This window comes from Andrena cerasifolii, chromosome 9, assembly GCF_050908995.1.
Source record: "Andrena cerasifolii isolate SP2316 chromosome 9, iyAndCera1_principal, whole genome shotgun sequence".
NCBI classification, from domain to species: Eukaryota; Metazoa; Arthropoda; class Insecta; order Hymenoptera; family Andrenidae; genus Andrena; species Andrena cerasifolii.
The window spans coordinates 6,295,632-6,309,555 of record NC_135126.1 but is presented as its reverse complement, the minus strand read 5'-3'; the positions used below and the strand labels follow the sequence as shown (position 1 = coordinate 6,309,555).

Here is a 13,924-nt window from a genome sequence, read left to right as displayed (position 1 = left end):
ACTAACGTTATCTTCCAAGAAGCTCGCGATGGTAAGGCGATCGACCGCCAGCTTTCAGTTTGAAGCAAGGAAATGCGCGTGGATCGCGCGACGCGGCCCGAGTTTCTTTTTCTTTCCTAAACGCACCTTCCGACTGACAAGTGATCAAGAGCGTGACAATTTGAGAAAAGAATTCCGCCGTAAAAATGAAGAAACATATCAGCGTTGCGGCCGCGAATGGAAGATCGAGACGGTCGTGCTTGCGTCGGGAAGATTTCTAAAGAAAAAGGAATGCGAAGAGTCGCGGCTCGAGGATCAAACGCGGCGTTCCTTACCTTTCGTTTACAATTGTTCTCGATTCCTCGGAAGTATACCGTTCACCTAGATAGTACAACAAGAGTAGAAGTTCCTCGCAAGCGCGTCAAGAGTAGCGGGACTGGTTTTTCAATCGTAAAACGCATCCTAAGTGGCTCAGCGAAGTTAACCGATTATTAGAAGTAGCGAAAACGTGCGAAGCAATTAGGAAGAATTTCACGGTAGCTAGCAGTACATTTATCGGAATACGCGGAGAAGTGCGGGAAGCTTCGAGGCATGATAATTAGAATACAGTTGCAGTGTCCGGGAAACGAAATAGACCTTTAAAAAGTGGGCATCTGTGCCCCGCGGCTCGCTGAAACTTTTCTTCGTTCGTTCCTCATCCATCGACGCTATCGTTAAACAGCGCGTGATCTCGAGCGTATTCCTCCGACGAACGATATCTAAAATACCTTTAGTTCAGGATCAAAAAACGGATCACGTACGGTTCTAAGCATGCGACTGAATAATCAACCTGGAATTATTACAATATCGCGTAACACGGTAGACGGATTCGATAGCGAACAATTGTATAAAGAGCATTGTTATATATAGAGATCTATGTACATGTATACTTGTAACAATTGATAAAACCAGGGTAAACGATCACTACTATCGTCTGCGTGTAATAGCCGAGCAGGAATCGCCCCCCAAAACCCCCACGTGTACGCTGTAATGGCGATGCGTGTTCGGACTTAACAGATTAAACTGAGAATGTACATTACGCGATAGCAGTGATAACGATAGAGACGCACGGCGACGCATCTTATTGTAAATAACGGTTGTAATTACTATTCACGCTCGAGTGCGTTCGCGTGAATGCGTGGAGAGAATCAAGACTAAAGAAGTGTGAGCGGGAAACCGTAGCGTTGCGTGTAACGTCGAAAAAAAAAAAACAGAGAGAAGAGAAAAAGAAAGCAAGTGACTCGTAGACTGTCGTAGATTTTATTACTCGTTAATGCTCCTGCCTATTTCGCAATCTTTGACTGTAATATCTTGTATAAACACGTTGGACCAAGTCGTTGTGAGCACTAGCCGTAAATTAGAGACAACCGTTCGGCCCCGAGTTGCGCCGTCGTCGTCGGCACGCGTACCAGATTTAATCCGAGCTCTGGTAGCCTGTATCGAGATAAATACTTAATTGCTTCGTCGTATGAAAGACACAGTTTTGTATAATCGACCAGAAGTACACGCTCTTTGGACAATTGCGCAGAGAAATGGTGCGATAGCGATTGCAGGAGAGGTAAAGCTTATTTGGTAAAGCTAATTTTTCAATGATCGGATAGATTGAACGGGAATACAGGCTACGAAAGCATATTACGTGCACGCGACGCTCACATCGGCAAGGCTTGCAAAACAGAAGTCGTCGTAGACGTCGAAACGTTTGCTGAATTTTACTATCTGTTACCTGTCGCGAACCGCTTAATTGAATTTTAATAAGATCGTCGAGTTAGGAATTGGGTTTTTGGAAAGTAGTAAAATTGCAATTAGGAGGATTGAACTTTCGTAGCGATAGTTGTCTTCAAAGCACTTGTGTTTCGTTTGTCTGGTACAGATACCGCCTAGGACGATCGCGGAGCGTTTTCGCGACGCTCCAAAACAGATTCGAGGGAAATGATTTTTCGACTAATTGGAAACTCATTCGCTGACGCGCCAGTGTCGCGTTCTTTGTATATGTAGCAACTAGTTTGAACAGCGAACGAATTACTACTGTCCGTGGTATATATGTATGTATATATACGTTTATTGATAGATCGACGATAATAACATAACGATACTACTACAAAGTGAATGTTGCCTTTTGTCATATTGGTTAATTGTGAATAATGAGAAAAAGGAGATAACAAATGTCGATGAATTACGATTGTATTAACGATGACTAATAACGATTACTATCTACTGTATTTACGAGTACTAATTAAATGTGTACAACGTGGAGATTCGTACGATTGTAAATGATATGTGTTGAGTTGGTATGTAAAGCGTTCCTGTTTTAACACGGGGGCTGTGAAAATAAATCAACCAGACACTTTGTTGGCCTTCTGTATTGCCCTGACACACAGAAATATATATACGAGTGATTGAACGATGTTTTTTATAATAAACACTAATGCCTCAGATTTCACGGTTTTCAGTTATCTTCATTTATTTTTCGTTCACAGATATAAATACTACTTTTAGTTTGCACGAAGACGGAATTAACAATCAGCGGACACGTGAGATTTCATTCTATCAGTCGGTCTTTACTGGAACGATTACACTCGCAGACTTTCCCGGCTATTCGGTTCCACGGTAGTTGGATAAGTCATGACCAAACGGTTCGAGGTATCGTTACCCCGCCGAGGTGGTATGTATAATTCCTTGTGTAAGTTCTTTCGCGCGCATCGTAGTAGCCACATGCTCCACAATAGACGCGGCAGCCACTTTCAATGATGAGCCGTGAAAGAAATACGACATAAATCCTGCTGCCAGCAGGAGATGCATTCCGAGAATTGCCACGATGTATATTATCCTATACCTGCCTGGAAATCGATTCACACTTTATAATTATTTGGCCTCGTTAGCAGGCCCGGCTCGAGCCTTTTTTGCGCCCTAGGCAAACTTGCAACATTGCACTCCAATTGAGCTTTTTGATGACCTTACTCTGAACTTTAATTCGCAGCTTGAAACATTTAGAGTGCAACTTGTAATAAGTCACTTAAAACTTTATTTTAAAGAATGCCCACAATGAAAAACCATTTTGCGCCCCTTGTCAAATTTACACCCTTGACAGCTGCCTAATTTTGCCTATAGGGATGAGCCAGGGCTGCTCATTAGCATAAAATATCAAACCTACGAAGCTTTATGTTTCAACATGTACCTGCTATTACAGGCAACAGAGATCTTAATAGAACTCCACCGGACAAGAAAGTTGCTACTATAGCTAGACTCCATTGTAGCCATCCAATCTGTATTGTCCAAAGGAAAGCCACTGGAACATAGATGGCTAGAGAGTAACCGTAAAGACACAGGAGTTCCAAGAGGCCAGGTGATGCGATAGTCTAAAATAAAAGTGCTTCCCTTTGAATCATTGTATGGTATCGTCCAGCGATAGTATAAAACACCCACGAACCTCGATTAATTCCTCGTCCGTCTCTCTCATACTGGTGGTCCATTTCAGGGCACCCCATAAGGTGATTGGCAATAACCATGCGTACAAGAATATGCATGTAGCAGCGTAAGATACCACATGAAACTCGTACCTCCAATGGTACTTGCTGGAATTGGCTGTTTGCAGATAGTCAGCCAAGTTTCCACTTACAGCTATAGAAAATACCAATGTGACGCAGATCCAGAACGGGCCGTAGAGATCTGGATTCGGTCTTATGTGGGATATCAAATAATTCTCGCTGCCGTGTGGAATCATGGACCGTTTAACTCGTTCCACGACATCGTTCGTGTTTACGTTGAAAAACTTTTGATAGTACTCTATCGTCCAGAAATTGCGCGGTGACGTGGCTGGAATAGAAATATGGCTTTGAGGAGGTACGTGAATACTCGGCACCGTCGATCGTAATATTAGTTGATCGTTGAGCTGGCAATATGGATCGAACAGTCATACAGGGTTGAAGGAAAGCTTGCAAGAGCATGAACCTTCGTCTTTATCAGGCATCCCCTGAAGATCCTCAATAATACCGATTCCCGTGCTGTCATTTGGTAGGTTAGTAAAACCTTGATGAGTGGAAGTATTGACATTCAATTGTGCTTGACCGATATCCCCATCGTGGTTTATCGAGGGAAAATCTTGGAAGGAGATAAATTGCTGATCATTGACGTTCGCTTGATTCCCGTCCATAATTAGTTACTTTCCACTCTTCTATTGTGCACAACTTTCGCATATAATAACAACAGATATGTATGATGTCCTTCTTTATCGACTAAAGAACACCATGGCCATCTATCGGTGACAAAAACAAATAATTGCAAAATATCCTCGGGTCCCGAAAACTACGAATATGAATGCGCCTTTATCTCTCATAAGATTAAAGAAACATTCATTACAATTTATGAGCATTGCTTATAATAATAAAAGGTATATGTGCACTCCTTCTTTACAGACCAAAGAACGTTCCAGCCACCATATCGGCTGCGCGATTTTGGCTCCTGGTAGCAGGAATACATGCTGTGCAAGGAGGTATCCGAGAGCAAATCAAAGAGCGAGAAGTGGCGCAGATGTTTCGAGACAGTGACTGTTTAACAAAGAGACGCAGAATTTTTGAACGCCTCTTGAAAGGCCTGCGCCTCTTATTTGCAACTTTAAGGCGATGCCGTTGAAGCTGAAATTTAGTATACCTCCTTCCACTTCATGTTCTCCTGACATATTGGCCAAAATCTGAGGAAAATTTTCAGAATGCACAAAATTGGGCTTCGTAACAGGATAACATGATGTCGAAAGTGGTGGCACTAAGTAACGTCTTCGGAGAGAGAATCGAGGATGCCTTCGAAGCTGAAATTCAGAATACCTCTTTTCGCTTCATGTTCTCCTGATACCTGAGCCAAAATCTGGCAAAAATTTTCAGAATGCACAAAATTGGGCTTCGTAACAGGATAACATGATGTCGAAAGAGGTGGCACTAAGTAATGTCTTCGGAGAGAGAATCGAGGACGCCTTCGAAGCTGAAATTCAGAATACCTCTTTTCGCTTCATGTTCTCCTGATACATGGGCCAAAATCTGGCAAGAATTTTCAGAATGCACAAAATTGGGCTTCGTAACAGGATAACATGATGTCGAAAGAGGTGGCACTAAGTAACGTCTTCGGAGAGAGAATCGAGGATGCCTTCGAAGCTGAAATTCACAATACCTCTTTTCGCTTCATGTTCTCGTGATACCTGAACCAAAATCTGGCAAAAATTTTCAGAATGCACAAAATTGGGCTTCGTAACAGGATAACATGATGTCGAAAGAGGTGGCACTAAGTAACGTCTTCGGAGAGAGAATCGAGGATGCCTTCGAAGCTGAAATTCAGAATACCTCTTTTCGCTTCATGTTCTCCATATACCTGAGCCAAAATCTGGCAAAAATTTTCAGAATGCACAAAATTGGGCTTCGTAACAGGATAACATGATGTCGAAAGAGGTGGCACTAAGTAACGTCTTCGGAGAGAGAATCGAGGATGCCTTCGAAGCTGAAATTCAGAATACCTCTTTTCGCTTCATGTTCTCCTGATACCTGAGCCAAAATCTGGCAAAAATTTTCAGAATGCACAAAATTGGGCTTCGTAACAGGATAACATGATGTCGAAAGAGGTGGCACTAAGTAATGTCTTCGGAGAGAGAATCGAGGACGCCTTCGAAGCTGAAATTCAGAATACCTCTTTTCGCTTCATGTTCTCCTGATACATGGGCCAAAATCTGGCAAGAATTTTCAGAATGCACAAAATTGGGCTTCGTAACAGGATAACATGATGTCGAAAGAGGTGGCACTAAGTAACGTCTTCGGAGAGAGAATCGAGGATGCCTTCGAAGCTGAAATTCACAATACCTCTTTTCGCTTCATGTTCTCGTGATACCTGAACCAAAATCTGGCAAAAATTTTCAGAATGCACAAAATTGGGCTTCGTAACAGGATAACATGATGTCGAAAGAGGTGGCACTAAGTAACGTCTTCGGAGAGAGAATCGAGGATGCCTTCGAAGCTGAAATTCAGAATACCTCTTTTCGCTTCATGTTCTCCATATACCTGAGCCAAAATCTGGCAAAAATTTTCAGAATGCACAAAATTGGGCTTCGTAACAGGATAACATGATGTCGAAAGAGGTGGCACTAAGTAACGTCTTCGGAGAGAGAATCGAGGATGCCTTCGAAGCTGAAATTCAGAATACCTCTTTTCGCTTCATGTTCTCCTGATACCTGAGCCAAAATCTGGCAAGAATTTTCAGAAAGCACAAAATTGGTCTTCGTAACAGGATAACATGATGTCGAAAGAGGTGGCACTAAGTAACGTCATCGGAGAGAGAATCGAGGATGCCTTCGAAGCTGAAATTCAGAATACCTCTTTTCGCTTCATGTTCTCCTTATACCTGAGCCAAAATCTGGCAAAAATTTTCAGAATGCACAAAATTGGGCATCGTAACAGGATAACATGATGTCGAAAGAGGTGGCACTAAGTAACGTCTTCGGAGAGAGAATCGAGGATGCCTTCGAAGCTGAAATTCAGAATACCTCTTTTCGCTTCATGTTCTCCTGATACATGGGCCAAAATCTGGCAAGAATTTTCAGAATGCACAAAATTGGGCTTCGTAACAGGATAACATGATGTCGAAAGAGGTGGCACTAAGTAACGTCTTCGGAGAGAGAATCGAGGATGCCTTCGAAGCTGAAATTCAGAATACCTCTTTTCGCTTCATGTTCTCCTGATACATGGGCCAAAATCTGGCAAGAATTTTCAGAATGCACAAAATTGGGCTTCGTAACAGGATAACATAATGTCGAAAGAGGTGGCACTAAGTAACGTCTTCGGAGAGAGAATCGAGGATGCCTTCGAAGCTGAAATTCAGAATACCTCTTTTCGCTTCATGTTCTCCTGATACCTGAGCCAAAATCTGGCAAAAATTTTCAGAAAGCACAAAATTGGGCTTCGTAACAGGATAACATGATGTCAAAAGAGGTGGCACTAAGTAACGTCTTCGGAGAGAGAATCGAGGATGCCTTCGAAGCTGAAATTCAGAATACCTCTTTTCGCTTCATGTTCTCCTGATACATGGGCCAAAATCTGGCAAGAATTTTCAGAATGCACAAAATTGGGCTTCGTAACAGGATAACATAATGTCGAAAGAGGTGGCACTAAGTAACGTCTTCGGAGAGAGAATCGAGGATGCCTTCGAAGCTGAAATTCAGAATACCTCTTTTCGCTTCATGTTCTCCTGATACCTGAGCCAAAATCTGGCAAAAATTTTCAGAAAGCACAAAATTGGGCTTCGTAACAGGATAACATGATGTCAAAAGAGGTGGCACTAAGTAACGTCTTCGGAGAGAGAATCGAGGATGCCTTCGAAGCTGAAATTCAGAATACCTCTTTTCGCTTCATGTTCTCCTGATACATGGGCCAAAATCTGGCAAGAATTTTCAGAATGCACAAAATTGGGCTTCGTAACAGGATAACATGATGTCGAAAGAGGTGGCACTAAGTAACGTCTTCGGAGAGAGAATCGAGGATGCCTTCGAAGCTGAAATTCAGAATACCTCTTTTCGCTTCATGTTCTCCTGATACCTGGGCCAAAATCTGGCAAGAATTTTCAGAATGCACAAAATTGGGCTTCGTAACAGGATAACATGATGTCGAAAGAGGTGGCACTAAGTAACGTCTTCGGAGAGAGAATCGAGGATGCCTTCGAAGCTGAAATTCAGAATACCTCTTTTCGCTTCATGTTCTCCTGATACCTGGGCCAAAATCTGGCGTAAATTTTTAGATATCTCTAAAATCAGGCTTCGTAACAGGATAACATGACGTGGAAAGAGGTAGCGCAAAGTAATGTCTCTGAAGAGAAGTAGAAGCCTTGAACGAAAGTCGATAGAGTTTGAAAGTAGGGAATGGCATATTTAAAGTAGTGCTTTAATTGGAAGATTTTTAAAACCACTCTGCGTGGAAGGATCTTTTTAGGTGTTCTTTTTAGCATGTCTTTTATATGTGATTTGGAATAGGAAGGAGTAAGTAGTGCTCGTTAAATAAAAAAACTCTTTTACCACTTAGCTCCAATTTATTCAAATAAGTGAAATGCAATACAATGAAATGTTACAAGTGTAACTGGGTAATTCGGCTGAAGCAGTATCTTGTGCAAATTTCATATCAATGAACACAGTCGAAAATGCAGCCGGTTTAACGTCTTTTATGTAAAAATTCCTTACCTGTAAAGCAGAAATATACACGATTAATAATCGCTCTAGTTACAGTATGTAAGATTAGTTACATCGCATCGGCACACTCTAACCTCTAAACATGTCACACATATACAAGCACGCACACACGCACAGCATTTCAACAGATTTCAGAGTAGGTAGTTGCTGAATTGGCCGCTTCTCGTGTCGCACCCAACGTTACCAACTTATTAAAATAAGATTACAGTGCTACGAGTGGTAGGAATTAATATTAAATCTTACCGGAAACATATAAAATCTAAAACGACTAATTTCAATCAACATGTTGCATAATAAAATTATTCCCTTTACTAATATATTTTCATACGTGACAAAATGTTGTAACGTTTCTCCCATTTTCAATAATAGACAAGTCAAGTTACTAAAAATATTTTTCTTCTTACAGGTTTTAACTTCGGAATATTTCGACAGAATGATGGAAACCTTGATAGTAATCACAAGAAAATAGTGACTTTATATACCTTATACTTTATTGTAACACTGTAAAGGCCTTTTATGCAAATATATAGAAAGAAACTTGAAACAAACTGTATTATTATTCAGAAATACCTTTTACATATTCCTATCCAAACTTCAAATATCTATGGTATTTCCTTAAGAATACCATAGATTTCCTTTGTTAATAAGTCGATATTGAAGAAAATTTTGCAACTAGTGCCCATGAAATACTATTCAGAAATTACAAGCTTCGAGTCTTTCAAAAGCATCACATTAACCAAGAACTGTTTAAAGGCCCATGAAAGGCGTAGCTCTTGTTTGCTACTTTAAGGCGATGCCTTTGAAGCTGAAATTCAGAATACCTCTTTTCGCTTCCTGTTCTCCTGATACATGGGCCAAAATCTGGCAAGAATTTTCAGAATGCACAAAATTGGGCTTCGTAACAGGATAACATGATGTCGAAAGAGGTGGCACTAAGTAACGTCTTCGGAGAGAGAATCGAGGACGCCTTCGAAGCTGAAATTCAGAATACCTCTTTTCGCTTCATGTTCTCCTGATACATGGGCCAAAATCTGGCAAGAATTTTCAGAATGCACAAAATTGGGCTTCGTAACAGGATAACATGATGTCGAAAGAGGTGGCACTAAGTAACGTCTTCGGAGAGAGAATCGAGGATGCCTTCGAAGCTGAAATTCACAATACCTCTTTTCGCTTCATGTTCTCGTGATACCTGAACCAAAATCTGGCAAAAATTTTCAGAATGCACAAAATTGGGCTTCGTAACAGGATAACATGATGTCGAAAGAGGTGGCACTAAGTAACGTCTTCGGAGAGAGAATCGAGGATGCCTTCGAAGCTGAAATTCAGAATACCTCTTTTCGCTTCATGTTCTCCATATACCTGAGCCAAAATCTGGCAAAAATTTTCAGAATGCACAAAATTGGGCTTCGTAACAGGATAACATGATGTCGAAAGAGGTGGCACTAAGTAACGTCTTCGGAGAGAGAATCGAGGATGCCTTCGAAGCTGAAATTCAGAATACCTCTTTTCGCTTCATGTTCTCCTGATACCTGAGCCAAAATCTGGCAAGAATTTTCAGAAAGCACAAAATTGGTCTTCGTAACAGGATAACATGATGTCGAAAGAGGTGGCACTAAGTAACGTCATCGGAGAGAGAATCGAGGATGCCTTCGAAGCTGAAATTCAGAATACCTCTTTTCGCTTCATGTTCTCCTTATACCTGAGCCAAAATCTGGCAAAAATTTTCAGAATGCACAAAATTGGGCATCGTAACAGGATAACATGATGTCGAAAGAGGTGGCACTAAGTAACGTCTTCGGAGAGAGAATCGAGGATGCCTTCGAAGCTGAAATTCAGAATACCTCTTTTCGCTTCATGTTCTCCTGATACATGGGCCAAAATCTGGCAAGAATTTTCAGAATGCACAAAATTGGGCTTCGTAACAGGATAACATGATGTCGAAAGAGGTGGCACTAAGTAACGTCTTCGGAGAGAGAATCGAGGATGCCTTCGAAGCTGAAATTCAGAATACCTCTTTTCGCTTCATGTTCTCCTGATACATGGGCCAAAATCTGGCAAGAATTTTCAGAATGCACAAAATTGGGCTTCGTAACAGGATAACATAATGTCGAAAGAGGTGGCACTAAGTAACGTCTTCGGAGAGAGAATCGAGGATGCCTTCGAAGCTGAAATTCAGAATACCTCTTTTCGCTTCATGTTCTCCTGATACCTGAGCCAAAATCTGGCAAAAATTTTCAGAAAGCACAAAATTGGGCTTCGTAACAGGATAACATGATGTCAAAAGAGGTGGCACTAAGTAACGTCTTCGGAGAGAGAATCGAGGATGCCTTCGAAGCTGAAATTCAGAATACCTCTTTTCGCTTCATGTTCTCCTGATACATGGGCCAAAATCTGGCAAGAATTTTCAGAATGCACAAAATTGGGCTTCGTAACAGGATAACATAATGTCGAAAGAGGTGGCACTAAGTAACGTCTTCGGAGAGAGAATCGAGGATGCCTTCGAAGCTGAAATTCAGAATACCTCTTTTCGCTTCATGTTCTCCTGATACCTGAGCCAAAATCTGGCAAAAATTTTCAGAAAGCACAAAATTGGGCTTCGTAACAGGATAACATGATGTCAAAAGAGGTGGCACTAAGTAACGTCTTCGGAGAGAGAATCGAGGATGCCTTCGAAGCTGAAATTCAGAATACCTCTTTTCGCTTCATGTTCTCCTGATACATGGGCCAAAATCTGGCAAGAATTTTCAGAATGCACAAAATTGGGCTTCGTAACAGGATAACATGATGTCGAAAGAGGTGGCACTAAGTAACGTCTTCGGAGAGAGAATCGAGGATGCCTTCGAAGCTGAAATTCAGAATACCTCTTTTCGCTTCATGTTCTCCTGATACCTGGGCCAAAATCTGGCAAGAATTTTCAGAATGCACAAAATTGGGCTTCGTAACAGGATAACATGATGTCGAAAGAGGTGGCACTAAGTAACGTCTTCGGAGAGAGAATCGAGGATGCCTTCGAAGCTGAAATTCAGAATACCTCTTTTCGCTTCATGTTCTCCTGATACCTGGGCCAAAATCTGGCGTAAATTTTTAGATATCTCTAAAATCAGGCTTCGTAACAGGATAACATGACGTGGAAAGAGGTAGCGCAAAGTAATGTCTCTGAAGAGAAGTAGAAGCCTTGAACGAAAGTCGATAGAGTTTGAAAGTAGGGAATGGCATATTTAAAGTAGTGCTTTAATTGGAAGATTTTTAAAACCACTCTGCGTGGAAGGATCTTTTTAGGTGTTCTTTTTAGCATGTCTTTTATATGTGATTTGGAATAGGAAGGAGTAAGTAGTGCTCGTTAAATAAAAAAACTCTTTTACCACTTAGCTCCAATTTATTCAAATAAGTGAAATGCAATACAATGAAATGTTACAAGTGTAACTGGGTAATTCGGCTGAAGCAGTATCTTGTGCAAATTTCATATCAATGAACACAGTCGAAAATGCAGCCGGTTTAACGTCTTTTATGTAAAAATTCCTTACCTGTAAAGCAGAAATATACACGATTAATAATCGCTCTAGTTACAGTATGTAAGATTAGTTACATCGCATCGGCACACTCTAACCTCTAAACATGTCACACATATACAAGCACGCACACACGCACAGCATTTCAACAGATTTCAGAGTAGGTAGTTGCTGAATTGGCCGCTTCTCGTGTCGCACCCAACGTTACCAACTTATTAAAATAAGATTACAGTGCTACGAGTGGTAGGAATTAATATTAAATCTTACCGGAAACATATAAAATCTAAAACGACTAATTTCAATCAACATGTTGCATAATAAAATTATTCCCTTTACTAATATATTTTCATACGTGACAAAATGTTGTAACGTTTCTCCCATTTTCAATAATAGACAAGTCAAGTTACTAAAAATATTTTTCTTCTTACAGGTTTTAACTTCGGAATATTTCGACAGAATGATGGAAACCTTGATAGTAATCACAAGAAAATAGTGACTTTATATACCTTATACTTTATTGTAACACTGTAAAGGCCTTTTATGCAAATATATAGAAAGAAACTTGAAACAAACTGTATTATTATTCAGAAATACCTTTTACATATTCCTATCCAAACTTCAAATATCTATGGTATTTCCTTAAGAATACCATAGATTTCCTTTGTTAATAAGTCGATATTGAAGAAAATTTTGCAACTAGTGCCCATGAAATACTATTCAGAAATTACAAGCTTCGAGTCTTTCAAAAGCATCACATTAACCAAGAACTGTTTAAAGGCCCATGAAAGGCGTAGCTCTTGTTTGCTACTTTAAGGCGATGCCTTTGAAGCTGAAATTCAGAATACCTCTTTTCGCTTCCTGTTCTCCTGATACACGGGCCAAAATCTGGCAAGAATTTTCAGAATGCACAAAATTGGGCTTCGTAACAGGATAACATGATGTCGAAAGAGGTGGCACTAAGTAACGTCTTCGGAGAGAGAATCGAGGATGCCTTCGAAGCTGAAATTCAGAATACCTCTTTTCGCTTCATGTTCTCCTGATACCTGAGCCAAAATCTGGCAAAAATTTTCAGAAAGCACAAAATTGGGCTTCGTAACAGGATAACATGATGTCGAAAGAGGTGGCACTAAGTAACGTCTTCGGAGAGAGAATCGAGGATGCCTTCGAAGCTGAAATTCAGAATACCTCTTTTCGCTTCATGTTCTCCTGATACATGGGCCAAAATCTGGCAAGAATTTTCAGAATGCACAAAATTGGGCTTCGTAACAGGATAACATGATGTCGAAAGAGGTGGCACTAAGTAACGTCTTCGGAGAGAGAATCGAGGATGCCTTCGAAGCTGAAATTCAGAATACCTCTTTTCGCTTCATGTTCTCCTGATACATGGGCCAAAATCTGGCAAGAATTTTCAGAAAGCACAAAATTGGTCTTCGTAACAGGATAACATGATGTCGAAAGAGGTGGCACTAAGTAACGTCTTCGGAGAGAGAATCGAGGATGCCTTCGAAGCTGAAATTCAGAATACCTCTTTTCGCTTCATGTTCTCCTGATACCTGAGCCAAAATCTGGCAAAAAATTTTCAGAATGCACAAAATTGGGCTTCGTAACAGGATAACATGATGTCGAAAGAGGTGGCACTAAGTAACGTCTTCGGAGAGCAAATCAAAGAGCGAGAAGTGGCGCAGATGTTTCGAGACAGTGACTGTTTAACGAAGAGACGCAGAATTTTCGAACGCCTCTTGAAAGGCCTGCGCCTCTTATTTGCAACTTTAAGGCGTTGCCTTTGAAGCTGAAATAGCCACTAAACATTTGTTGTCATATAGCATATATTTAGGTTATATTTTCTGTCACTTTGAGGAGCCGACCACATAATAATCACACGTATCCAGTCTGCGCATTTTCACTAGCCCAATTCAATATTCAATACAATTTTGTATATATAATGTTTGTTGATAACTGCTTTCTGCAGAGGACGTGTAATAAGTGTATTTCATGTTCTGTTTCGGTGCTTTGCTAGTAAAAAAATGTCTAACCTAACAAATTTCATTTTCCCATCTTCCTGCTTGCTGTTCGACATTCCCTCATCTATTTTCCCTTTTCACTTAGAATTCCTTACTGCTAACGTAGAATATTGTAGCATAAGCACTTTTCAAGTAATTAAAATGTACAATGAATTTTCTACGTTTAC

At 40.6% G+C, this 13,924-nt stretch overlaps 1 protein-coding gene across 1 annotated transcript; it reads right to left on the bottom strand.

Annotated features, from left to right (window-relative positions):
* Positions 1-2,453: 2,453 nt before the first annotated feature.
* Positions 2,454-4,168, bottom strand: LOC143373115 (protein YIPF1). Its single transcript, XM_076820038.1, has 4 exons — positions 3,967-4,168; positions 3,446-3,831; positions 3,194-3,374; positions 2,454-2,855 (listed from the first exon to the last, which is right to left on the bottom strand). Exons 1-4 carry the CDS (start codon positions 4,166-4,168, stop codon positions 2,665-2,667), a joined length of 960 nt encoding a protein of 319 aa, XP_076676153.1. The 3' UTR covers positions 2,454-2,664.
* Positions 4,169-13,924: the final 9,756 nt, after the last annotated feature.